Genomic DNA, 26,479 nt, shown 5'->3' with positions numbered 1-26,479 from the left:
TGATGTGCGCTTTTCTGCTTTGAAACAACGGGTCTATCCTTACCTTTGCAGGTGTACTTGTCGGGCTGCAGCTTCATGAGGTGAGGACAGGCGCAGGAGAAGGTCTGGTTAAAGTTGATGAGACACAAGTGGGAGCAAAGGGGTTTACCGTCAGCGGTGGCACATGGGTTGGGGGCTGAAAGGAAGGAAAGGAAAAACATTAATTAGGATGTTTCAAGAAAGCAAGAGACACAAAAATGCAGATGAGATGTGTTTTGTGAGAAACACAGGAAGAGGAGGCTCACAGTGAGCTTTGAAGATTTGAGTGAATATAATACTAATAACTCTGCATTGTGGTATTACACTGAGACATGCTGGAGCCTGCTTGTGTCAGAGGAATTAAATTAACCTTTTACTCTATATTTATTGGCCTTTAAGGTAATTAAGTGGGAAAAAAAAGATTTGTGCCTTAAGGAGTCCACAGACTGTGTGACTATAACAAACGTATAAATTCATTACAATGTGCATCATTCAACTTGTGTAGGACATGAAGTTAGATGCACAGTGTAACAGTGAGATCGTGGGTTAGAATGCACAGCTGCAGATCCTCCACTATTTGGTTCTAAGCTACTTCCTCTTGACAGGATTATGATAACAGCTGGAGAACTCATTGTACAAACAAGGCTTCTTCTGCTAGAACTCAGCTACACATTCTTCTGCATTGGAATTCCAAATATTTTGTTTTTGTTCCATTTTTATTTCCATCTAATCCCTTTGGTTTTAGTTTAGTTTTCCCCCCCCCCCACAATAGCACCGTAGATATGGTTAGATTGCCATTTCATGCTGCATTCGTAATAGTCATTTCATTCACATAGGTAGCAGCAACAGTCATAGTGTGAGATGGTCATCCTAAATTCAGGGCTCAGGCTATCATTCGTCATAAAACAATTGCAAATTTCAAACTGTGACCAGTGGTATGAAGCAATATCATCACAGTTATTTTACACTGGTTATTATTTATCAAGGACAGCCTAAACAGACACAGTTTAAGACAATGGAAATACCCCGACCCCTCCAAGGGCCAAGAGCTGTATTTATTAACACATAGTGGTGTATAAATGTGTGTGTGAAAGGGTAAAGGTGGCCCGCAGTGTAAAGTACTTTCCCATTTCCATTTACTTTGTCTCCCAGATCTGTCAACCCAGCTTGTTGCCTCGTCACTGTCATAGTTATCGGTTGCAACTGTCAATCAACAGTTTTGTGAGCTCTCTCTTTCCCTGTCACCAATTACAGACCCGGTGCCTCTCTACTGCCCACATACCCTTGGGATCCCCTAACCACTGGCTACTAAACAAGGTGACAGTGCGACATGGCAAAACGCTCAAAAATAAATCTGACGACCCTTTTGTAATCTTGTCAATCATATGTGTCTGTGAGATCAGATCAACATATGACATTTAAGTTGCAGGGGGAGGATTTTATTTCCTACCCGGGCCGTGGGAAATGCCAAACAGTGAGGTGACTTTTTGATCAACAAGGCAAAAGTGGGAGGTGTCCAAAATGCTCACAGTGTGAGGAGACAAGAAGTCTCGCAGCTCTAAAAGGTCAGCTGTCTTGGGGGAACAGGAGCCATGAATAACATGGGGAGCAATGAACTGTGAGCTCACCACCCTTCTCCTTAAGAGTTACAGCCCAAAAACATTCAGCCATGCTGACAAGCAGGGGTAAATGTGTGACATGGCCGCTCTCTCCCTATGCAAGCATGTGTTTCTCTGTGAATGTCTATGCCTCTTTATCTGGTATGCTACATACCCTGGGGTTGCCTGGATGGGTGATAGACCTGCAAGTCAAAGGGCTGCGTGTTGGTGCGCTGCACCACAGTAACGTTGTGTCCTGTCCATTTATTGGCTTTGGCCAGAGTGTTAGTCCTCCAGTCAGTCCAGTAGACCTCGCCTCCGTACATAGTGACAGCAAAGGGGTGGGACAAATACTCATGACCCCGCAATACTTCAATCAGCCCCGAGCCATCGTACATTGCTGAGTAGATAGCATCCGACCTTGAGAAACAACAGAGAGATGTATAGTATGTAAGAGCAGAGACATATCAGGTTAAGTATGTTCATGTTACTCATTTATTTGCTCTTTATATGTAGTTTGTTGTGAGCAAAGAACAGAACACTGGTGTAGCAGCCAGAGATGAAGAAAACTGAGCGAGTGGGTGATGGAATAAGCAAGTGGGTAGATGCGGTGCAACCTGAGCTGTATATTTAGAATCTAGTGGCAGATGCTACCTGGCATCAATCCAGACAATGCGTCTTTCCATGTAGTCCACAGTGAGTCCGTTGGGCCACCCACCACTGCCGGTCTCCCTGTGGATGGTGCGTCTGCCTTCACCGCTCATAGATGCTGCCTCAATTCTGGGCAGAGTTGCATCCCAGTCAGTCCAAAACAGGATACTGGCGACAGAAAATGATCAATGTGAGGAGGGATTTTACAGATGTGTACAGCATCATCGCATGAGAACTGGTTAATGAAAGAAACAGTAGGATGAATATATCCATCAGATATATATCCAAGTTTGGAATCCATCCATATATGGTTCTTACCCATCTCGAGGATCTAGGGCGATGGCCCGGGGATGCTCCACTTCGCCGGCTAGCAGGGTCGTTCTCATGGTCCCATCCAGTTTGGCCACCTCAATCTGGTCCAGATTGCTCTCCACCCAGTAAATGTTTCCTGCTATCCAGTCCACAGCTAGGCCTTCTGGAGTAGCCAGCCCATACTGGATCACCACCTCAAAACTGGTCAGGGCTGACCGGAGCAGAGAAAATCCGTACAGAAAATTTGAAAAAGCTTCTTTTTTATTTTAAAGCTACACATCAAACATGACAATTTTATAGCATGTGAGGTTTCAATGCTAGTAAAGTTTTAAGAATGGGGGGAAAAAAGCATGGTTTGTGTTACTTTGACTAAAAGAGAGAAAATCTCAAGATGGCACATTTATCACAAACACCCCTGAAGAGAAAACAAACCCCACATCTAAGAAAACACACAAGACCTCCCTCTTTTTTCTTTTTTTTATTTTCCCACAAACATTTGGCTTTAGTGCGAACTAAGTGCAAAACCACAACTTGTGATCAATCTTTGGCTCAGGGTTAAAGCACACATTTATTCAAAATGCCTTCCAGTAGTAATTAGAGCGAGACGGGTATGTCTTTGCAGTTTGCTTGAAAGAACAGTGGAGTGATATCTGCCTTTATGTGTCTTTGTGTGGCCCAGCGTTCCTTTATTAAGGCGCTGGCACTACCCAGTTTATGCCCACTACTTTGGAGCTGCTGAAATGACCTACTTAACAAGCAGCAGGAGGTGATCTATGAGCTGGTCACAATGTTCCTGCTCAGGAACCTTGTTTTAATGTTAAACTTGGAGGGCTGGGAACTGGAACAGCAGTGTGTTGTGCCTCCTACGCTACATCAGTGTTTTGGCTGCAGTCAGGCACAGCAAGTACTGAGACAAATAGGAAGAGACAAAGCCTTCCGTGTGCCCCCTTAGTGCTGTGCTGAGAACACAATTTGATTGGCGAGCAGACCTGGGTTTTTGGAGCACGAAAGGCTGACCATGACCTGCGGGATTTATTCAGGGTCACAGACCACCACTGCTGACCACAGCCTCTTTTAAAAAACAATTGGCTCTGAGAAATTAGAGCGTATTTGTTCAGCGGAAGTTAATTTCCACGAAATGCTCGGTCAAAATCATGATTTGCTTATGTAATCACCACCTTGCAAGATTTTTGTTTTACTTTAACAAAAAGATTATAAGATACAAAATCAGACTATTCAAAGCAAAAAAAAGAGAACACAACAAGCTACCTCACCTCCATTTTCAGACAGTTTCCCACGATAGATCTTGTCCTCCACAACATCAGTCCAGTACAGGGTGCTCTGGTTGAGATGGAAGTCTAAAGCAATGGTGTTTCTAAGGCCTGGTACAAGCACACTGAACTCTCCTTTATGAAGGTCAATCCTTCTGATCTCATGGCGATTGGAGAAGATGATGAAAGGCTTGAAGGGATCTGAAGGAGAAAAGAAATCTCACTCAGCAAAGTGTACGGAAAAACCAAATCCCAAATTCACGAAAACCCCATGTTGGTCATGGATCAAATCCTGTCACATCTCACCCATTTGCTACATATAACATTTCTAGTTATAAATATGTCAAAATGCTTGCTGCTCAGCCTTCTGAAGAAACATTATTAGTGGAGTAAATCCTCTAATAGTCTAAAGCAAAGTGAGACAAAAATCTCTGCATGACAAAAGTCCCTGTTTTTTGGGGGGGTGGGGTGGGGGGGCTTACCGGTGCTTTTGCAGCTCTCCATGTCAGACTCCAGCTCCCAGCCCTCGTAGCAGGAGCACTTGACACTAGATTTCTCCTGTTCACACTTCTGGCTACACTTGAGATGTTTGGCGCAAAAGCTCTGGATCTGGCAGGTCTTGTTGTCAGCTCCCAGCTCCATGCCCAGGGGACAAGAACACATGAAGCCTTCCCCGGGAATAATGCTGCAGTTGTGACTACAACCCCCATTGCCCAGCGAACACAAGTCTGCAGGCAAGAAGTAAAATGAAAGGGTTGGAGTTTATCCAGAAAGGTGTTTTGAATGTTAAATTGTAAGTTAAATCACAACATAACATTGAACAGATGTTGTGCTTTCTGAGTTCAAAGTTTTTCCAGAATATTCTTACCACAAAGTTTCTCATCGGAACCATCCGGACAATCGTCTGTGCCGTCACACAGCTTCTCGGGAGGCAGACAGATGGAGTCGTTGGTAGCGCACACGTGGTGAGACAACTTGCACACCAATGCCTCGCAGTTGTCCTCATCCGAGTTGTCCTCACAGTCACTGTCACCGTCACACACCCAGGCTTTGCTGATGCAGCGAGCTGAAAAAGACCACAAAATACAATTTTTTAAGCTTGTGTCATTTAGTTAGCGCACCCTTCAAAAATACATTTTGGTCAATGCTGCTTCAGCACTGAGCGGACAGAATTATGATCTTCTTTTAAACTTGTACATTTTGTTTGAGCACACTAAACTTTACATCTGGAAGCTATATTTGTGACATCGCAGCTGCTTTGACAGCAAATCGTGGTTTAACTTGCAACTTGTCCACAAAGTAAAGAGAAGTCTTTTAGATATTAAGGACAAATCTTATATGTAGCAGTTTTGAAATTTAAAATACGGTTAATAAATTAGGTTTATAATACATTTTAAGAATCTCTATGTAACTCACATTTCTTGTAGGAAAATCCAAAAATCATTTATGAGTGAAAGCACTGCTATTTTACATCACTCCATATGTCTGGAGGCAATCTCTATTATATTCCTCTATTAAATACAGTTTACAGTTAAATGCAGTCACACCAGCATTTATATTGACACAAGCACAAAAAACAAAAAAACGAGAACAGTTTTTATGTAATCCTGATGACAAAATGGAAACCAGTGGCAACAGTCAAACATTATCCATGACAGTCAGTAAATCTTAATGAGTAAGATTTTCCACTTTCTCTTCCTCCTGTGACAAAGCATTTGATTGCTTTCTTGCACAAAAAATAATTACATCTTTTATTCATACTGTCCAAAAAGTTCACCCTTGACTAGCATCTGGCAAATTCCTTACCAGAGTCCCTGCAGCTGAACTTGACTGCAGGGTCACAAGTCTGAGTGAAGCCCTCGCAGTTGCTCTCATCGCTCAGGTCCATACAATCTGTGTCGCCATCGCAACGCCAACGCTTGGGAATGCACAGGCCGTCCATGCGACACTGGAACTCATCTCCGTGGCAGCCACCTGGAGGTCGGGTTGCTAGAGAGACAAAATGTCATAGTTAGCCAGCAAAAGTGATGGTGTGTGCAGAGAAGCAATCAAACACGAACAAAACGGAAATCACAGCTCACAGCTACAAAGACCACACAAACAGATGCCCAAAAAACAAAAACAAAAAAACTGGGATGAGAAAGAATAGGCCGTTACAGTCATTAGTTATTGAGGAGGTATCCTGGGATGCTGGGGTGACAACCTGACTCTGAGCCAACCCAAATAACCATAACACACATGGCTCACTGACTGGTGTAGCAGACAGATTAAATGCACCGCTGCAGAAACGGCACAGTGACATCTCCTTATGACAGGGGAAGGTAAGCGTTCGGCACAGCTAAATAAAACTGGACTCCTCGCGGCACAGGACCACAATATATAATAGGGGAAAGTGATGAAACCGTTTTATTTTATTTCACTTAATAACTTCCAGATGGCAGCCAAGAGAACTCACAAACACACGCAGCCGGGCACACACAACAGAGCACAGATTGCTCATTAGACCAGCAGGTCACGCTGGGCCTGGATTTTGCATGCTGGGACTTAACAGCATTTTGGCATAGATCAAACGGTACATACAACATCGGACACTCACAGTTCACAGGGGCTTCTAGGCAGAGCAAGGCTAAGGGTAAATGTGCAACACTGAGATGTGATGTCGTTCATATGAAAAAGCAGCACACCCTGAGGAAACACTCCAAACATGTAAGTTCATGACAGCACAGTCAAAACATCTGTGCTAGTTGCACGACACCATGAAAGAGTTTTGAGATTTGTTATCTAACCACAAAACATAGCAACAGAAATGGATCAGAGGAAGCTGGAGAGCATGTAGGGGCATGTAGAGTATAGGAAGTGGGATAGGGAGAAGCTAAACACTGCCTGTGTGACGTTGTGACAACCCCTTCATGAGTGCAAACAGCAACCTGTAAATATAATGATAGCATCTTTGATAAATGACAATGAGAACTTGACTCAGCTACAAGACAAACACAATTTCCATCTACAAACACTTGCGGAGAGCAGACGCTACCATAACAAAAACAAGTTAGAGCAGGGCTATTTCAGTTTGAGCTAAATTACCTTGGTTGGTACAGTTGGCATGAGTCTCGTCACTGTAGTCTCCACAGTCATTGTCGCCGTCGCAGGTCCAGTATTCTGGGATGCAGCGGCCGCTGTTACATTTGAACTGGACGCTGGAACAAGAGTGGCTGCAGCCTGCTTCGTCGCTGCTATCTCCACAGTCATTGTCTGTACATCGGCGCACACACGCAAGATTTTTACATTTACTTCTTAGATTGGATTCTACAGTACAGCGTGACAGATGGGGAAGGGAGGGATGATACTCACCGTTGTCACAGCGCCAATTTATATTGATGCAGCGGCCATTGGCGCAGGTGAACTGGGTGAGAGGGAAACAGGTTGGATATGCTGCGGAAAGGGAGCAAAAGAGGAGTGTGTTTAAAAAACATTTATAGAGAAAAATGTGATATTCAACGAAGAGCAACAAAATGAAAGAGCAATAAAGACTCACCACAGGAATCAGGTTCATCTGAGCGATCGCCACAGTCATCATCAAGGTCGCATGTCCAGGAGATGGGGATGCAACGCCCACTGACACAGGGGTATTGGTTAGGTGGGCATGTGCGAGCTGAAAGGGGAAATTATACATTTGTTCTCTCCTTATTTTTTAGGGTCTGCGCTGTTACAGACCCAAACCATGTGAAATCGCCTCAAAAAGTACTTACAGTCGCTTTCAATCTATCTGACACACTCAGAGAGCTTTAACTAATGGTGCAAAAGATTTATACATCTTCCTGAACTCTTTGTAGATTGTTGCTGGCATCTGCTGCATGACTAAATGAAAACTAACAGATCACTTTGGATCGCTTTACTCTTACATGCTTCCTCTAATTAAAACTGTTTTAAAGCGGAGTCATCCTCTGATGACTGCATTACTCTTTTCCGATATGAGCACAGCTGTATGGTCTGGAATTTACTCTCTTTCTCCCTCTCTGTATGCTCTCCGAACTAGATGCAACTCAGCTTGTATATACCAGAGCAGGTGGTGTTCGACTCATCCTCATCGTTTCCACAGTCATTGTCACCATCACACAGCCATCGCAGGGGAATGCAACGATTGTTTTGGCACTTAAATCGCTCGGCTGAGCAGGTGTGCTGGTCTGGGGGAAGAAACAGAAAAGAACAAAATCTTAGAAAACGGTTCAAAGTTTGTCAAAGTCTGTCAATGAAGCAAATGAAGAACATTCGAGTCAAATGTGACCCTTCGCTTTTCGGTATCGACTCATGATGTCAAAGTTAGCAGCCACGTAAACGGCGCATGGAAAGAGACAGATGTTGGAAACTTTAGTTTGCCCTCTGTCGGGTTGCGTTAGCTAAGACCCTTAAACACCCTTTTGTTTATCTTTGTGTTGCTGTGTAACCATGACAATGATGCGGCACACTTACAGCAGAGCTCAGGGGCTTCATCGCTGTTGTCCAGACAATCGTTGTCCCCGTCACACTTCCAGCGCTCTTGGATGCAGCGGTTGTTCTTGCAAGCAAACTCCCCAGGCTGGCACTGGGGCGGGGGAACGTAGGAGGGGTTGGCTAGAGAGGAGATCAGGGGTAGGAGCAGGAACAGATGAGCCATTGAGACAAGAAGCGAGCATGTGAACAAAAGCTTTTTAGTGACCAAGTCGGCTTTTGTTAGTCAGCTCTTAAAGTTATAAAAATATTGACGGAGCTTAGTCAGAATTTCTGCACACATTTGGAAACACTAACATTTAAAATATCTTGCAAATTGAAAGCAAAGTGTGGATTTTGTTTTTAACTCATCTCTTGTACTGCCAAGCAATATCATCTTCTACTGGTAAGACAGCTAGGTACCTCTGCAAGTAACGTTATCGCCATCAAGGATCTGATCATCAGCACAGGCACAGGATCTGCCATTAGGAATGGCGAGGCACAGACTGCTGCAGCCGCCATTGTTAACTCGACACACGTTGGTTCCTGCACAAAGCCAAAGTGAGAAGAAACGCAAAACAGTGTCACGTCATCTTATATTTAATGGGAAAAGGGAAAAAATAAGTAGAAGGAATACATACCTTGCTGCTGGTGTGCATCATACACTCTGATCTCAAATATGGGCGGCCTCTCATTGCGGAGTAGAGTGACTGTTTTAGTGACTTGGTCCAGTTTGTAGATGCTGCCACCACGGTACTCGTTCCAAAACAGAAATTGTTTGTAGTGGCATAAGCCAAAGGCATGGTTAAGCTCCTGCCCCTCATACACCACCTGTTAAATCGAGAATGCCATCTCAAATTCTAGTAGGATAAAATTGTAATCAGACAACAAATACCACATAGTCCCAGAGTTTCACCAACCTTTCGCTCAGTGGTGTTTAGGTAAACCATCTCAATCCGGTCGTAGTAAGCATCCACCCAGTACAGGATTCCCTGGGGAATGTCCAGACTCAACCCGTTGGGCCACAGGACTGTTTTGCTAGTGAGGAACACTTGGTGATGGGAACCATCCATCCAAGCTTTCTTGATCTTGCCTCTGTTGCTCTCTGTGGGATCCTCCTCCCAGTCAGTCCAGTACATCCATCTGGGAGACAAGGTGAGGTATTACCACATTCGAAAGGTGAGACATTTCTGGATCTGAACTGCATAACCTCTTAAATATAGCTTTATGCTGTGATGCTCTTTGATGCAACATCCCACAACAAAACAAATGAGGGAGTATCTAAAAGAAAAGAATCTCTTGAAAACTTGCCAGCTCCTACACACATAAATGTGACCAGCGAGTCAAACAAAAATCTACCGTGTAAGCAGCCCACACAACTGCAAGTCACTCAAAACATACTTCATCTCAACCGAATGCTGATGGAAAGAACATTCATTAAGTTAACAGCACCCTCCCTCAAGTCTCACCCGTGCTGGGGGTCCACAACAATGGCTCTAGGGTGGCTCATCTTGCCCTCAATGAGAATCTTGCGGGTCCGTGAAGCCTTCTCCAGCCTGGCAACACTGATAGTCTTCTTTGGTCCATCGTCTGTCCAGTAAAGATTATTTCCCATCCAGTCTACTGCTATTCCCTCTACCGTGTGGATACCTGAGATAAGCAAAAGTAGTCAGTGTGAAAAAGCTACTGGCTGTCCAATCCAAAAGAATAAATAGAACTGAATCTGAAATAAGCTGACTTCATTATTTTTTTTTTTATCCCCAAATTCTTTTTAGTAGCCTGAATTTTCAGTCTTTACCATCCTTCAGTATGACGTCTCTATCTGTGCCATCTATCTTCTGCCGCCCGATGATGTAGCTTGTGGCATCAGCAAAGTATATGAATTCATTGGTGGCGTGGAAATCCAATGCTCGGGGGTTCATTAGGTTCTCGATCGGAATCATGTACTCATCGGGCACTTTAGCGTTCATGTCCATGCCCCTGATGACTCCAGGACGACCCTTGCCATACACCAAGAACAACTCGTGGTCGGGTTCTGCAGAGAAGCATCATAAATGAACTATTATTCTGTCAGAGATTTTCAAACCACTACTACTTCATTCCCATCTCCCATCATCAAGTCAAAAGGTATTCATCTTTGTCGAATCAATTTTTTCACTCACTCTTGCAGGATTTGCCATCGCTGCCGAGGCTGAAGCCCGAGCGACAGCGGCAGGTTCGGGTCTTGTGGCTGTTGCTCAGCAGACATATGTCAGAGCAGCCCCCAGCTTTTCCGAACTGATCCAAAGCACACGCGTGACTACGCACTGAGCGAGAAAACAAGCGCACAACAGTTATGTAACGATTTGCTTTGAAAAATACACTTGCCTGGCAGTAACTGTTATTTGTGGACGTTTATAAAAGTCTCACTGCGCACCTTGAGGTTGACGTCTCTGATGGTACACGTGCAGCGCAGCTCCCCGATCTAACCGGGTCACCACCTGGAAGTCGGAGCTGTTGAAACGGTTTACTCGAATCACGGTCGTTTTGGAGTTGAGGTTGCCTTCGTTCGAGTTTGTTGCATAGAGATAGTTCTCAAATACAGTCAGCCCATACAGATGCTCGATCTGAAATAAGATAAAGGAGAAAAACAGTGAGGGGAAAAAAAGGGATGTTGCATGTTAGACATAATATCTCTGCATTCTTAGCAAAAGGGTTTGCTCAAGGTGGCTGACTAATAGTTTGGGCAATATCGTTTGTTTATCTTCAACACTGTCCTGCAAATCCATCTTAATTCAACTTGTCTATTGAGTAATTGATCGGTTTAAATTATGGAGTTTAAGAATGTGAATAATCTCTGCAAGACAGAGAAAACTAGAGAAGCACAGACAGACAGACAGACAGACAGACAGAGAGGGAGATAAAGAGCGAGTGTCTGAGTAAACTTGGCACGGAGCAGCACAAAGGCTCCACTCCCCATCTGCTGTAAAGGAGAGAGGGGTCTTACTTTTATAAGGGTCTATTCTGTGCAGCTCTCCTCTACTGTCAGAAAGATGTATGGGCTGAGATCATATTACCTCCCTCCACCTCTCACACAAACACACACCACCACCACAGTCCTGATTTCATTAAGATCATTACTTCCCTATAAGTTTGAGCCAAGCTCCACTAGGGCTAGACTAATATGTTTAGCGAGGCACTAGCCAGGAAAATCACACACTCTTTAAGTAATATCAATCAAGGCAATAAAAAGGACTTATCCCCAGGAGAGGCATGCACTCTTTGCCTGGACACACAGGAGACAACTGGAAAAGAGCTTTGTCTCCAAACATACGATTAAATCAGAGATATGGAAAACAGATGTTTTGTGAGTACTAAGCTGGGTTGATAAGATGCATGTAGAAGCCTTTATTCTTGAGTGCGTTTGCATGTGATTAGGTGTATTTCTTATGGTTACACTGATCCTCAAATCCTCACCATCAGACCCTGGATGATGGTGTGCCGATTCTTGCCCTCATAGTCCACCACTTCGATGTAATCCAGGTAAGCGTCAGCCCAGTACACCAACCTGTTCACCAGGTCCAAAGTGATACCGTGGGGGAAGACAATCTTACTGTCGACCAGCTTAGTGCGGTTTTGCCCATCCATGTCACAACGTTCCACCCTCGGTGTAGACCCATAGTCTGTGAAGAACACTTTTCTGTAGCAGGGGGAAGAGGATAGATTTAAATTACAGAAGGTTTTACAGAAAAGGAAATAGACTAGATAAATTTAGTTGACCACAACTAGGACAACTGTATTAGACATTGGAATTAAGTAAAATTATTTAAAGACATTCGCAAAAAAGAGAAATGATCCTTTTAAAAGGAACTACACCAGATAACAGATTGTCAGTATCAGGAACCTGAAACAACCAACATGGAAGTATTTATGTCGGAAAGAAGGATCCCGTCTAGGTCTGTGTCTTGAGAAAGGGCTTTGATTTTCGCCTGGCTGCTTGGTCAGCATGTCGCCTGATCATAAGACAGCATTTTCCTGTTGAGCAGTGCTAAAACAGGACTGAGGGCAATCTTAAGTCAAGGAGCCTGGAGGCAAATACAGACCCCATCACTGGGTCCAGGGCGATGCCTTTAGGGTTGTACAGCTCTTGGTCCAGTAGGGTCACACAAGTTTTGCCGTTCTTGTTGCAGACAAACACCCGGTCGTCCACGTCATCCACAAAGTAGAAGTTGCCAGTCAGCCAGTCTATAGCCATCTGCTCCACATCTGATGGACGCAGAGGAGAGAAAGGGAGAGGAGAGGATGAAACGAAAGGATAAAAGAAAGAAAGAAAAAACACAGGGTTGTGGGAGTACAGTCATATAACTCTTAGTCATAAACCACAATAAATCCAAATACTCTTAATTTTATGATATCATGAACCGTTCCAAGAATACCTGCTATCTTGATACAAAAAAACCAAAACAAATAGCAGCAATAAATTGATGTTAGGTATTGTGTAATCTTGCAGGTTGTCCATTACAAACATTCCACTTGTGTTTGATTAAGGCATGTAGAGTGCGGGGAAGGAAAGGAAAAGGTGTTGTGTTAAGAGTTAGAGGTGAAGTCCAGCACTTTCTAAACTTTGTAAACTCTTATCAGTGAGTAAGACAGAATTCCCTAGCAAACCTCAAGTCTGAAGACATGCTCTTGAGTAAGATTATTAAGTATTAAGCTGACACTGACCCATTAATTGCATGTGTTCAGTCCAGTGCACAAGGGTCTACATGATTGTTAATGCTAATATGAGTCAAACTGACCCGAAACTCTTGCGACACCTCTCATGAAGGATGTCAAAATTTTGTATCCACTTTAAGTCAGTTTAAGGAAGGAACTTTGCAGATGGATGCACTGATTTCTAATGGGAAGAGATGGTTGTTTTAACAGATTCCACTGCATATTCTTTAAAAGCAAACCAGATCACTGCATACATACATACATATCCACTAATCAGACACAGACTATCAAAGTGACCACACTTGCTCATGTTTATATATGCTCCCATTAACCATTTCAAGTGTGTTAACCTGAGGTGCCTTTCCAAACCTCTGCTAAAATTTCCAAATCTTCATTATATGCATTTAGATTATAATATAAACTCTGATAAGAAATTTTTTTAAAAAGGATGTAAACAGATCAAATCTAATGGCTCTCTTACACTAGACCGAAAGTAGGGTGGCAATATCCTCGCTACGTAGAGTTAAATAAATAAATTGGTGGCTACCTGCTGATGGCACTGAATTTTTTCCACAATCACCACAGCTACTTGCAATCAGACTGCAAGTAGCTGTGGTGATCAACTGGTTGTCCAGTTGGGGCATTGCTGGTCACCACATGCAACATGCAACACTCTTGAGCAACACATTCAACCACTCACAATCATACAGTGGTCACCTGGTTCCAGGCAACCTGTCTCCAAACAATTACATTTTGACTCAGACTGACTGCAATCCCTCTCAGACAGATTGGCAAAGGTTTGTAAATAACTGTTGTCCAATTTGTAAATGCAGACAGTTTGTCAGAATGTTGCAATCAGTTTGAGTCAATCAGTAGTTTTTGCCAATCTATCACAGTTAATTGTTTGTAATTGCCAACATGTCCCCATTTAATCATCTTAGACACCAAAAACTGTTTTTGGATGGAGACCACATCATGACCAAAACAAAGGGACCAAAATCAGAAAGCGACAACTTTAATTTGGGCTGTATGCATTTACACATCTGAAAGTGAGCCAGCAACCTCTCCCAAAGCTTTGAGCATTTAAAGAAATAACTGCACTGGAACGCTGCAGCAATGCTTCAATCAAAGCTACACAGAACTTCAAAATGCAAGGACTACATGAGATTTGAAGTTTGCTTGATGAAATGCCATAAATAACACATTTTTATGCGATTGAGGAGAAAATTGATAACTCTGACCATCAAAACTCTCATCAAAACTGACTATACATTAACTAAACTAAAAAAAAAAAAGGCCAAAAGTATATAGGCAAGTAGCAACAGTTCAGCAGTCCTGGGTGTTTCAAAAATACCAGGACCAGAATTCTGACAAAAGAAAAAGTTTCTCATGAAGTTAAAAGGGAAAGTGATATTCCCATTGGTATCTCTTCTAAAACCCAACTCCTCTACAAAAATCCAGCTGGAAGCACGCCTGCACAAGGCATTGATTAGATTCATATACAGAGTACAGAGACAGTTGTGCAACCCAGTGACTGCTGCGTTGTGTAACAACCTACGGAGCCCCTTACTCCAGAGAGCCAGGCAGTCTGTTGACGTCTCCACTGATGCAGCTTCTGGTAAGTGGAAAGTTTGCTGGGAAACTGAATGAACCCACCTCTTTCTTCTCATCTAACCACTCTACCCTCACAACCCCCTTTTTCTCTTCCTGCCTGTTACACCTACAGCTTAAAGCACTTGGAGGAAAGGTTTAAAAAAAAAAAAAAAAAAATAGGAAGCATACAAGGACACAGCCTTAGCAGTTCTTCAAACTAGACAAATGTATTCTTATATTTACATGTCAGTACAAAGCAGGAAAGATGGTGATTTTTCAGCTACCATAATCCTCTTTGTGCCAAGAAGATCCTATTAATCTGCAGAAAAACGTCACTGACCCCTAAAGAGCAGAGTTTTGGGAGTACTGCGATTATGCTTGTCTACAGGGATGTGACATTTGACCTCTATTTAAGAGGCAGTTATACTATGGCAAATCTCCCCCTGGAACAAGTAAAAAGGAGATGTAATTACCTAGATAAGAAGATCTGATGAAAGACAAAAACCTTACATGAAACCTTCTGAAAAAGATGCCCAAAAAGGAGAAATTAGAAGGAGACAGGAAACATCAGAAAGACAGACATGGTGAGATGTGCTGGTCCCTGCTGTGGAGTTCCGTTTAGAGGGTGGAGAGGATGGGACGGGTCAGCTCTGCTCTCCTTTTATCTTCACAGTAGGAGAATTAAACATGCAGACAGAGCTGGCCACATCTGGAACCTTTGTATACTTCTCTGCGCTTCTCTTTCAGGCTCCCAAAAGCTATAAATCAACCAGTTCATGTGAACCCTGCATCAACCCTACACCTATCCCTAAGTCTGCCCAGCGTACTATTACTAGAGCACCTGATCCCTGCTTCTATTAAACAGAACAGACATAAGCAGTTTATACACATGAATTCCAGACAATGTCCAGTGAATCAGGTCCAGACATTGTCTGCAGCTTCCTTTTCACACATGTAGCGGACAGCAGGAGATTGTCCATGTCAGAGAGATACTTATTACCTGAAATACTATGTTTGGTTTAGGCGACGGTTGCTGCCAGATTTCACAGGATATGACACAAAGCAGCACGCTCACGTCCTTACTGTCTATTCTCTGGACAATCACCTCCTTTATTAAGTCTAATGTACATTACACAGACGCTGCACTAAGGGACCTGGAAGGATAAAATTTGTTTAAAGCCTGGTCCGACACATTCGCCTATTTTAATTGTCACAAAACATTCCTCTGGGTAGCATCTGGAAAAGTTCAAGGCAGAAGCGAATATGTTAAAACCTCTATAGCGAACAGGTTTGGACCAGTTTTATGAGCCGATTTTGAGTTGAAGGAGGTCGTATGGGTGCGCTCTTATCTCAAAATGCTTTCTTTTTTAAGCGTCGCAGTAAAAAGGATACAGAGGAAAACAATATACAATAAAAAAAATCCAACAAAAGAATGGATGAAAAGTGTCAAATCTCACTTCATATGAAACATAATATGTTACTAAGTAATGGCTAAATGACTCAAAGGTATTTAGGTTTGTGTGTGTGTGCATGCTGAAGTGACCTGACTGGACATGACTTGAGACAGCTCGAAGAATGTAAAGGGTGTTCAGGCTGACATTAACCAACAGAGGAATGTAAATACCATTGACATGACCACTCACATATACATATTGCTTCAAGGTGTATCATATAACTACCTTCCATTTCTCATTCTCAATTTCATCCTTCCCTTTAAATTTCATTTGGTGTTTCTCCCGCTTCCACACCTCACAATAATTTATCCCTTAGACCACTTAAAAGAGCACATTATCAGAGAGCACGGACTCGGGTTTGCATACCAGAAATAGAAAAATTGGTGGTTCAATTAAATTAAATTATATTTATATATTGCCAAATCATAACCACAGTCACCTCAATGCATTTTAAATTGAAAGGTAAAGACCCTAACAGAGAGAAAACCCCAAATCAGATGATCCCACATGAGCAAGCAGTTGGCGACAGTGGGAAGGAAAAACTCCCTCTTAACAGGAAGAAACCCGGAGGACCAGGATTAGGAATAAGGAGCCATCTGCCACGACCAGTTGTGAGTTTTGACTCTTTTATTAAAATGATAATAATATTCCGTGTGACTGTGGACATTTTCTATATCAACTCAGATCACGGATTCCTAAATTTAGGCGAGAGCTGCAGTGAGTATACCACAGGTATCTTCAGTATGACATCTGATATCTGACACTCGCCAAATACATTTATTAGCAGTGCTTCTTCAGGTTGATAGAAATGTTTTTCCCCGATATAACTGTGCTGTGCTTTCAAGAAGACGGGGTTCAAAAGAGCACTGGACCAAAAAGCAACAGCAAAAAGCCAACACAATAAGGGAGAGATGGGATATGAGGGACTCTCATGACTGAATCAATAGACTGGAAAAACCCCAGAGTTTCTAAAGCTCCTAGCCTCTGCCCCGGCTGTCAACAGTGACGACTATTACACAAGCTTCATTTGAAGTGGATACGAGCCAAGGCACTTTCAATCATGACACAGGTTTTGTGTCCCACACTTCAGGGTCTACACACCCCGAATCCTCCACTTGTTTTCTTCCTGTCTGCTGTTCTTCGCCTGGGGCCAGGTTCTCAAGGGAAAGCTTCTCACATGCATGTATGTGTTTACGAGCATGCAAACCACGCCCTCGCTTTTCGTGTTTTGTCTGCAAATTCTGCCCCCATTCTTAGAGAGTAACGGCTCTGTCAGCCAGGCAAATAAAAACAGACCTTGGCAGGCTTGCAATCACAGATAATTCATTTCAGCATTATATGACTAAGTCTCTCAATAGGAAGTAATCATATACTGTGCACATCCATTTGTGTGCATCTGGTTGTTACTCGGAGCCTGCGAGTTCAGACAATGCACAACGACAATGCTACCTTCACAAAACAGATGTGCTGCCTATCCACCACATCTCAGAGGACAAAATGTACAGTCCTGGGAAAGACTTAGAAAAAGGCAGAGAGCACTTTTGTCTGGCAAACCCTAGTGCCAAATACCATCACGTAAGAGACCAGTGTCTGATCATACTAGCATGGGTCAAACAAAAGCAGCGGAAAAATACTTTTCCAGGCTTCTGAAAAGCTCCGCACAGTCAGTACATGAATCAAACTTCCCAGTAGGTTGCTTTTACCTGTCAAGAAGTATGCAAATGAATAACTAAAGGCATGCTGGCAGCCTTTTATGTATTATATAACTGTAAGGCTGCTACACACACATTGCTTCTATGGGATAGTTTAGTGGTGTGTCAGGGTGCCCCTGCTCTTTAGAGGAAAAAAATCTTTTGAAAAATAAAGTTGGCCTCAGCATTTCTTCTTGGCACTTTCAAGTTGGTTTGAGCTGCTTTTGGGAGACAAGCTTACAGTAGAGTTTGAGCTAGCAAACCCACAGCTGACCACTTTTAAAGAAAACAGGAAAATATAAACTATGTCAACAAAAAAAAATTCTTTTTTTCCTGTTTGTAAACTTCTACTCACGGTGCAAGCTGAGAGAGATGTTGATGGTGCGGTTGTTACTGACAGACTTCAGGTCTTGGATGCTGGCACACTTAAGCTGGGTGGCAGCGGGGGTATCACCCACATCTATCCAGCAAACAGTCTCCTCCGCATAGATGAAGTCCATAGCCATGGTCTGTTTGGTGGCGATGGAAGGAACCCGGGTCGCGGAGCCACTCAGGGAGGTGCATCGGATGTTGTTAAGGTTGGCGATCAACAGAACAGGCAGACGATCCACAGGCTCTGGATGAGGTTAACAAATTTTTAAGTAGAGGAGAGAAAATATTAGGAAGGAATATGATCTCCTGCATAATTTTTTGGCCATCCATTTCCTGGTTCAGCATGAACTATAATCATTGGGCTCTGTCGATTCCTGTCCACCCCCTCACCATTTTTGGCTTTGCAGGAGCGGTTGTCTGGCTGCAGGAGATAGCCCTCCACACAGCTGCAGGTGTAGCTGCCTTCAGTGTTTGTGCACGTCTGACTGCATGTTCCATACACACCACACTCATTGAAATCTACACAAAGAAACACAAAAGCGCATTAACACACACAGTAAATGATGAAACTTTAAGATAGTACTCTGTTCTCTTCTCTTCCAAAGGCTGGTTGAATCACCTCTACATGCTGTCCCCTGCAGTCAGCAAACAGAAAGCAACCAGATGGTTACTTTCAGTTTGTCTTAGGCCAAACTAAAATGAATTTGCCAAATCACCACCCACCTTTACATTTCTTTCCATCTGCAGCAACCTCGTAACCATCTCCACAGTAGCAACGAGGCCCATCATGAGTCACTGCACAGCCAATCTCGCACCCATGGGAGGCACAGTCTGGTGCGTTTGCTAAACCAGGGAAAACAGAGCAACATAGAGCGTGTTAAATACTGCTGAAACATGAATACTATTAAGGATAGCAGGGATGATCCCAGTCCCAGTCTTTACAGAGGCATGCTATCGTGTCCAATCCTATCCTGTCTTACAGGACTGCAAGACTGCGAGCGCATGTGAATGTGTGTATGAGAGACGAAAGGACTGTGGGTAAGCGTGTGTATTCATCTGTGCATGTGACAGACGGGGTGATTTGAATGTGCACACATTAGAGAGCTTCTTCTTTTCAGGCCTCAGAGGGAACTCACGGACACATCCTTTTGGCATGGAATGAAAGAGGGGAATCCGCACATCCTCTCATCATGGCCTCTGTAGGGTGTGCATGTGCATGCAGATGTGTGTGTCGGGGCAAGAGCATAAACAGGGTTGTGTGGCTGTGATAGATTCTTGTCACATGACACTGTTCATGAGTCCAGTACTAAATACATTAAAACAGTATGTACTGTTTGTCATGGTGTGCCACTGGCTTTAAGGTGACTTTTTCCTCATTCAGTGAGGATTTCCAAAGCCCCCTCAGCATAGACACGCATATAAATCGTTTCATATTCCAAAGTAAAGTACACAGATGAATCACAGTGTTCACCGTACCACTATTTGCATTAAAACAAACATTTTGGTAAAGGAACTTCCAACCACTGTTTTAAGTCATTACTTATTTTGCTTGTATTTAAAGACGGGCTGCTCGATTACCAGATTAACAAGTCAATTCTTTTTTAAAATTGGTTTTAGGACTGATTATTAGCTAGATAAGAATTCATCTTTTAACCTCATATCAATATGAACAGCAGGACTGAGGAGAGAGAGCATAGAAAAAAAACTTAAGGTTAAAGCAAATTTCCCCCCCAAAATAGAAAAGATAAGTAAAAAGGAGGCTTCTAGCAGTACAAAGACATTTAGCCCAACCTCCAACAAAAAAAAAAAATTGTAATTGTTCATACACTATGTGTACTGCAGCTAGTCGTGGCATGGCTGTGAAGAGTGGAGACTGGACCAATTGAAGGACCCTTATTATATAAAGCCTGTGGCACTTTAGGCAATAATGACTCTTTTGTTGTGGCCCCGTTGAAAGGAAGAGTCTCCCAGCAAACATTGTGGCCCATATCGAATCCATTCAGCAACGCTCACACTGTGAGAGACCACAGGCAAGCAGAGAGCTAAAATACCCAGCATGTTTATCACAGCCCAGGTTCATGGATTCCATTTAGCAAAGGCTGGGTGATACAAAGTGACATTATACTTAAATATTATATATTATATTAAGGAATATTCTATTCTATACCATAAATGCTATTCATAAAATCCAACAAATGAAAAATTATTAAGTAAAATCTGTAATGATCCGTTATAATAACGGTCCTATGAATTAAAAAGAATGATTTGATTTTCATACGTTTGACAGAGTTTGGTCAAAGTAGGTTCTGGATTTAAGTGGAGAGATAATTCATGTTAAAATGCAACCAAAATGACAATTAAGGCTAATGTATTGCTGAACAAATGTAATATGTTTACCTTAGTCACAATTTATAAAAAAAAAAAAAAATTCTGGGATGTGAATATGAAAAACGTACTTGATCCAACCTCAGAGGAAAACAGATGCATGAAGAAAGAATTGAAGAAACAGTTAAAAAAGAAAAGAAAAACAAGAAAGTGAAGGGAGAGGAGAAGACTGGAGGTGTAAACAGTGCATAAAGGACTTGAGGATGAGGTTAGAACGTTCCAGCCCTAAGCAAACAAACAACAGCTGTATGTCAGACGTTTGACCAGAGCTAATGAACGAAGCAAACAAATCACACAGTGACACACTGGAGACCTTCAGTCTTAAATCAGCATGCCAGAGTCATTGATCCTGTTACTGCAAGGATGGCAACCCTCAATTTCACTATAGACCTCTATGTGGAAGAAGGGAGACATCTGATGTGAGGACTAGTAGGCTAAAGAGTTTTTAAACAACAAATTTAGTTTGAATGTCTTAAAATTCATGTAAACACTCAAGGCATCAGTGAAAATATGATTCATGTATAGTAATGACAGAAAAGGTTGCCACTTGAACTCTCTGAGGTTTCAGCAAAATCCCACCAATATGTGTATTCTGACTATTTGTGCTAAATTAGGGCCTGCCTTCAATTAACACACACACACACACACACACACACACACACACACACACACACACACACACACACACACACACACACACACACACACACACACACACACGAGTAAATGGTGTGATTAGCACAACACAATAGCATGAATATGATGAATAATAATAGGAGAGAGGGCGGAGATGGAAAGAAGGGAAGAACTGTCCTTGGACTCATTTCCTCAGCCCATGAGGAAATTTATGAAAGTTGGCATTTTCCTCTAAAACCCAATCATGATGCTGACAGGCTGGCTACAGCAGTGACACAGGCTGAATGAGACAAACACATTTTGGTGTTGAGTTCATAGAGTTACAAAACAAATGAGTGACTTAATAAATGTCAAAAAAAGACAATTTATCATAATCTATCCACCAAGTGGCTTGAAAATGAATCAGCTTTATTTTATAAAAAGCCTTTATTTCTATACATGATATCATAACTGTATAAAGAGGCAATTTCAGCGAGTGACATTTTAAAGAAAGGCGTTTCACAGGAAATTCTTTGTGCTCTCACTGTCTGCAGACAAGTTTACACATGCTTTTGCCTTCTACATGCCACAGACGGAAGCCTCACATTATCCTACGTTGTGTCATTAAATCATGGCATTTCTCCTTTGAGTCTATATAACCCCCCCCCCCCCCCCCCAAAAAAAAAAAATACATACATAAATAAATACAAATAAATCAGTACATATGAATTTACTTCCATTAAGCTCCACTCTTGGCATTTTTGGCCCCATGTTTTGTTAAGAAAAAAAAAGTTCACTGACCACTTTTTATGGTAATCTGAAGATTTCTTTTTAAAAATTGTCTATATGTGCACCTTACACGTTTTAGCAGTTCACATTAAATATGATGTTATTGTATCTTGAGTTAAGACGCCTGAGCTTCTTCTAAAATCAGGCTGTACCTACAACAATTATCTGCTTCATTCCCTTAAACTACTTTGTGACTATGAGCATTACAATTGTGGATTCTATCACACACTTTATATTGTAGTAGCTGATGGTAAAAGCTAACATTACTATAAAGCTATACGTCAGTGAGTATACAGTATATCTACTGCCAGTTGTTTGCAGGCTTGATAATCAAATAGGGCAAAGTAACCATTTGCAAACACACATAGTGCAGCTTGAGTAATGAGCAAACAGTAGCTAGCTTATTCCCAAACAGTGGCAGTATGCTGCCTACATGTCTAAATTTAAACTTGCGCAAATACTCAAACACAAATGTACAACGACTCACAAAGTACACCTGCTGTAGCACAAAACATTCCCGTGCATGGCAGCAGCACAACTTGCTAAATAAATTCAATACATGCATTTTCTTTTATCTTCAGCCTATGATCATTAATGATTAGTTTACAGCACTGTAGAGCCTCTACTTACACTTTTAACTGCAGCCCATAAACTAATTTAGGTCAAGACCCACTCATGAATGAAGCTTATAATGTAGTATTTTCACAGGCAGCTTCAAGTAGCCCGTGACCGATTGTCATTGCACAGTTACACAATGGAACGTGAAGGACAATTAAAGCTCTGCATAAACAACAGCATTAGGTCACTACAATAATCAGGGTTCCAGCGGGGTGCCTTAAAAGAGAGGGGGAAAAAAGTCTCAATAACACTGCCATGACCCCATTTTTTCTTTCCTTGTCAATCATTCACATCTAAGAGGCAGGTCTAAAGTTGTGTCTTGAAAGAGAGGCTTCCTCACCCTCAAAGAAAAGAGAAACGCAGGCCTGCAAATCAATCACCTATACGACAGAAGGATTTCAAAACTGCCAACAGTCTATTTGATTAAACAGGTTTCATTTACTTGGTTTGAACTCTCGCAAAGCCACATGGTAAAATGTACTTTTCAAATGCTCTTGAGCAAGGCACAAGGACCCATGGCCATAAAAATATTATACGTCGCATTTATCAGCAATATTAACAATAAACTAGACCTACTATCTTGAGGTTGTATGCTTCAATTAGCTAGTGAAGCTTCCATGTCCATCTATGTCTTTGCAGACTCATGGTATACATTCAGCTCACAATGACACAGTGTTCATATTTTTGCTTCTGTAGATCACCACAGTGGATTCAAAATGAAGCAAACAGTATAATGACTGAAGTGTAGTCTTCAAGAGGTTTGACAAAATAATGTAATAATTAACTTTTGGAAGTTGCAGTTATTTTCTGACCACTCAAAAATTTGGATGGCCTCATTTGCATTAAATACCTGCACATTAAGAGGTCCAATGAACAGTTAGAAACACTTGGAATCAACTCCAGATCTGTTGTGTCTTTAATATATGAAATAGCGAGGACACTGGATACAACTGGCCATGAACATACTTATTAGTAAATGCTCCAGTTAAGTTTTCTGAACAATATTCTGTTAAACATCCTGAATTAAAGCTGAGATGTCTTGACTGCTTTATTTCAAAGGGCATTTTTCAAATTGTGTGTCCTTGTCCAAAATCTATAGACCTGTGTACCCATGTAGTGAAGGCTCCGGCCACAGACTTTATCAGACGATATGATCACAATTACTTTATTATCTTATTAGACATTTATGCAGTTTAACAATATCAATTTAACAGTGACCTTCCTCTTTGAAAACCTACTTTTGTTCCTAGATTTAATATGGGATGACCAGTATATAAAGGTGGATGATATCATCTTTTTCTAATTTGCTCCAACTAGTATAATCACACAAGATCAAACTTCAAGGCGACCAACATTAGAGTATATTCATGCATTTGTGTTATAATTTCACTGATAATTATAAATGTTTGCATACAGTCAGGTGTCAAATTAACTGTCTGATTCACGTCCCATCAAAGCACTAATGTTAATTCCCTTTTATCACTCCAGTACATAAAGCAAGCTACTTAACCTGAAGGCTTTCCGCACACTATGAAAAAACAGAAAACATTTTTTAGAAAGCTTGAAATACCGTGCAGCATTCCCCTTTCTAACCGCTTGTCAACAACTTTGACCGAATTACTCAGAAACGCTGAATGACAAAGTGTGCTTTCAAATATCAGTGGCCAGGTATACTTGCACAACCTGGCAGTTTGTACGAGCAAACACTACGAAGTTTGTGAAAGCCTTTTCCCTGAAATGAGGTGGTCTCACAAATGGCAAATGCCAAAAGTTGTGGACACACAGCTCATGTGTTTGGTTGCATGAGTAAGAATGTGACTTTGTGAGTGTATATTTGTGTGCACATGTGAGGGCATGCATGTATGCATTACAGGCACACACACATGCCGGTGTGTTTAAGTACTTATGTGCGTAGACCGCTGCCTTACTGAAAACAGCTGGACCTGTGTCCTCAGGGACAGGCAGTGCATGTTGTAACGGGATGACATCATCACCGCGTTGCATAAAAGGCTTGTGTAGCAGTGATGACCGCTGTGTGGGTACTAACACTTTCACCCACACTGTGGTCCAACAGATCTCATTTTCTTCTGGTCTCAACTAATCACACAAACTTTTTTTTGTAATGACTCAACTCAGTGTGGAGGACTTACGGATTAATATTTATACAGAGTGGTTCACGATTACTCTTTGAGCACATGGAGGGAAGCAAACTGAAAATAGAGATAGAACCTTGCATCAAATGCCTAAAGCTGTAAACTGATACAAAGATAAAGCCAATAAAATGATAAAGAGATCAGATCTCTGTGTTGCTGATAGTGGAACAGACATCAGACGCTTTGGTTAATATGTTTTTTTAAATGGCAAAAGAAATCAGCTGATCAAAGATTAGCCAATGTTTGAGAGTTCAGCAGACTCACCCTTGATCCAGGTCTCTGATACTCTGAAACTTTACTGTTGATGGTAAATATCTGATTTAGATTTAGTAATTTCATATTCCAGGAAAAGAACGGCACAATGGAAAAGGAGAGGCACAAAATTACGAACGTACGTGTCCCAGCGTTGAGTCAGAGCTCTGTCAAGGCCAATACTCTGATCCAATGTCATAATTATTTATTCAAAAATAATGAAAAACACCGTGCATGCACTTCTGCAAAGAGACTACTTGAACTAAGAGTTTACATCAAATATCAGCTCATAATAATGCATATTAGAACTCTGCCCCACTCTCTCCAAACAGCTGCTGTGCCTTGCACACCCCCCTGTGGGGCCCCTTCGGGAGCTTTTCTACTGCACTGTCATTGCAAATGGTGTATAGGTAGTTTAAAGAGGAGTGGTTAAAGTCTGTCTGCCTGTATTATTGCATGGTCTTTACCTTACAATATAAAGCACCTTGTGATTTGGCGCTATATCAATAAAGCTGAATTGAATTGGCATGTCTGTTGACAGGCTGCTGGTATAACCGAACAGTGAATATAAACTGCTGGGATCCACACCCTTGATCCAGATCCTTTATTATCGCTCTGATTCACTACCAAGTTTCTTAGTCTCCAAATAATTCTGCTGACACACAAACAATCCCCCCCCCCCCCCAACCAAAAAAAAAAAACCAAACCCTATCCTTCTTGGCAGATGTGACAAAGCCAAACTTCAGACAGTTACAGGATATCTGAGGACTACCTTGCAGAATACTGAGTCAGCTCTCAAAAGGCAGCCAGTGTTTGCTCTTTTGTCAGCTGCAACAAAGAAATACACTATGGACTCAATATGTTCCATCACTCATTCTTCTGTTGTCTCTAATTAATAGGGGAGGATGTGATGGGATTTTTCTCAGCTGCATCTGGTCTGAATGCTTATTATTCCTGCTAGGATTGGGGGAAACAGCCTCATAGCAGAGCTGATTGATAAATTAATGACTTTTTTTTTCCCTTGAAAGAGAAATTCCATAGTAATTGCACAAGCTAGAACAGGCCAACTCATTAAATTGCCCAACAGAGGGGATGACTCGATAAAAATGATGGTTTGGGATGGAAAGACAAGAACATTTTCTTTATAACAGAAGCTGTCTGGTTAATTTTGACCCACAACAAAGGGCAAAAGTGACAGTATGACAGAGGAGAAGGTGTGTGTGTGTGTGTGTGTGGTTCAGTTTGTTTCCTACCTCTGCAGTGAGGCCCCTCATCCCAGCCGTCAGTGCAATCAGGGACTCCATTACAAAATCTGCTTGCATGGAGACACACTTCCACATCCAGGCATGGATATTTATTGACAGGACACTGGTTCACTTTGTTGTGTGTGCCTGGAAAACATGCAAAAGATTTTTTTAAGTAAAAGCAGATGTATAAGGCAATATTTTAAGGCAGTAAAACTCTAAGATTAAGCAGAATAATGCATGCATCTAACAACCCCCCCCCCCCCCCCCCAAAAAAAAACAAAAACAAACAAACAAACCC

General features: G+C 42.0%; 1 protein-coding gene across 2 annotated transcripts in view; it reads right to left on the bottom strand.

Annotated features, from left to right (window-relative positions):
• lrp1ab (low density lipoprotein receptor-related protein 1Ab) overlaps nucleotides 1–26,479 on the bottom strand; it is an 80,433-nt gene that overhangs the window by 30,038 nt on the left and 23,916 nt on the right. For both annotated transcript variants that reach the window (XM_063463062.1, XM_063463063.1), the window contains exons 3-28: nucleotides 26,188–26,325; nucleotides 18,846–18,965; nucleotides 18,513–18,641; nucleotides 18,106–18,366; nucleotides 12,400–12,562; nucleotides 11,774–11,996; nucleotides 10,734–10,923; nucleotides 10,480–10,623; nucleotides 10,116–10,352; nucleotides 9,787–9,967; nucleotides 9,238–9,460; nucleotides 8,959–9,148; nucleotides 8,741–8,863; nucleotides 8,321–8,461; nucleotides 7,909–8,034; nucleotides 7,386–7,502; nucleotides 7,202–7,282; nucleotides 6,935–7,102; nucleotides 5,657–5,839; nucleotides 4,719–4,916; nucleotides 4,333–4,578; nucleotides 3,854–4,051; nucleotides 2,586–2,790; nucleotides 2,271–2,435; nucleotides 1,792–2,036; nucleotides 44–175 (exon numbers count right to left, since the gene is read on the bottom strand). In XM_063463062.1, coding sequence (XP_063319132.1) covers nucleotides 44–175; nucleotides 1,792–2,036; nucleotides 2,271–2,435; nucleotides 2,586–2,790; nucleotides 3,854–4,051; nucleotides 4,333–4,578; nucleotides 4,719–4,916; nucleotides 5,657–5,839; nucleotides 6,935–7,102; nucleotides 7,202–7,282; nucleotides 7,386–7,502; nucleotides 7,909–8,034; nucleotides 8,321–8,461; nucleotides 8,741–8,863; nucleotides 8,959–9,148; nucleotides 9,238–9,460; nucleotides 9,787–9,967; nucleotides 10,116–10,352; nucleotides 10,480–10,623; nucleotides 10,734–10,923; nucleotides 11,774–11,996; nucleotides 12,400–12,562; nucleotides 18,106–18,366; nucleotides 18,513–18,641; nucleotides 18,846–18,965; nucleotides 26,188–26,325 — 4,527 coding nt within the window. The remainder of the gene's footprint in view (nucleotides 1–43; nucleotides 176–1,791; nucleotides 2,037–2,270; nucleotides 2,436–2,585; nucleotides 2,791–3,853; nucleotides 4,052–4,332; nucleotides 4,579–4,718; nucleotides 4,917–5,656; nucleotides 5,840–6,934; nucleotides 7,103–7,201; nucleotides 7,283–7,385; nucleotides 7,503–7,908; nucleotides 8,035–8,320; nucleotides 8,462–8,740; nucleotides 8,864–8,958; nucleotides 9,149–9,237; nucleotides 9,461–9,786; nucleotides 9,968–10,115; nucleotides 10,353–10,479; nucleotides 10,624–10,733; nucleotides 10,924–11,773; nucleotides 11,997–12,399; nucleotides 12,563–18,105; nucleotides 18,367–18,512; nucleotides 18,642–18,845; nucleotides 18,966–26,187; nucleotides 26,326–26,479) is intronic.

The sequence above is a fragment of the Pelmatolapia mariae genome, linkage group LG20, assembly GCF_036321145.2.
Source record: "Pelmatolapia mariae isolate MD_Pm_ZW linkage group LG20, Pm_UMD_F_2, whole genome shotgun sequence".
Classification (NCBI taxonomy): domain Eukaryota; kingdom Metazoa; phylum Chordata; class Actinopteri; order Cichliformes; family Cichlidae; genus Pelmatolapia; species Pelmatolapia mariae.
This window is presented reverse-complemented; position numbering and strand designations above follow the sequence as displayed.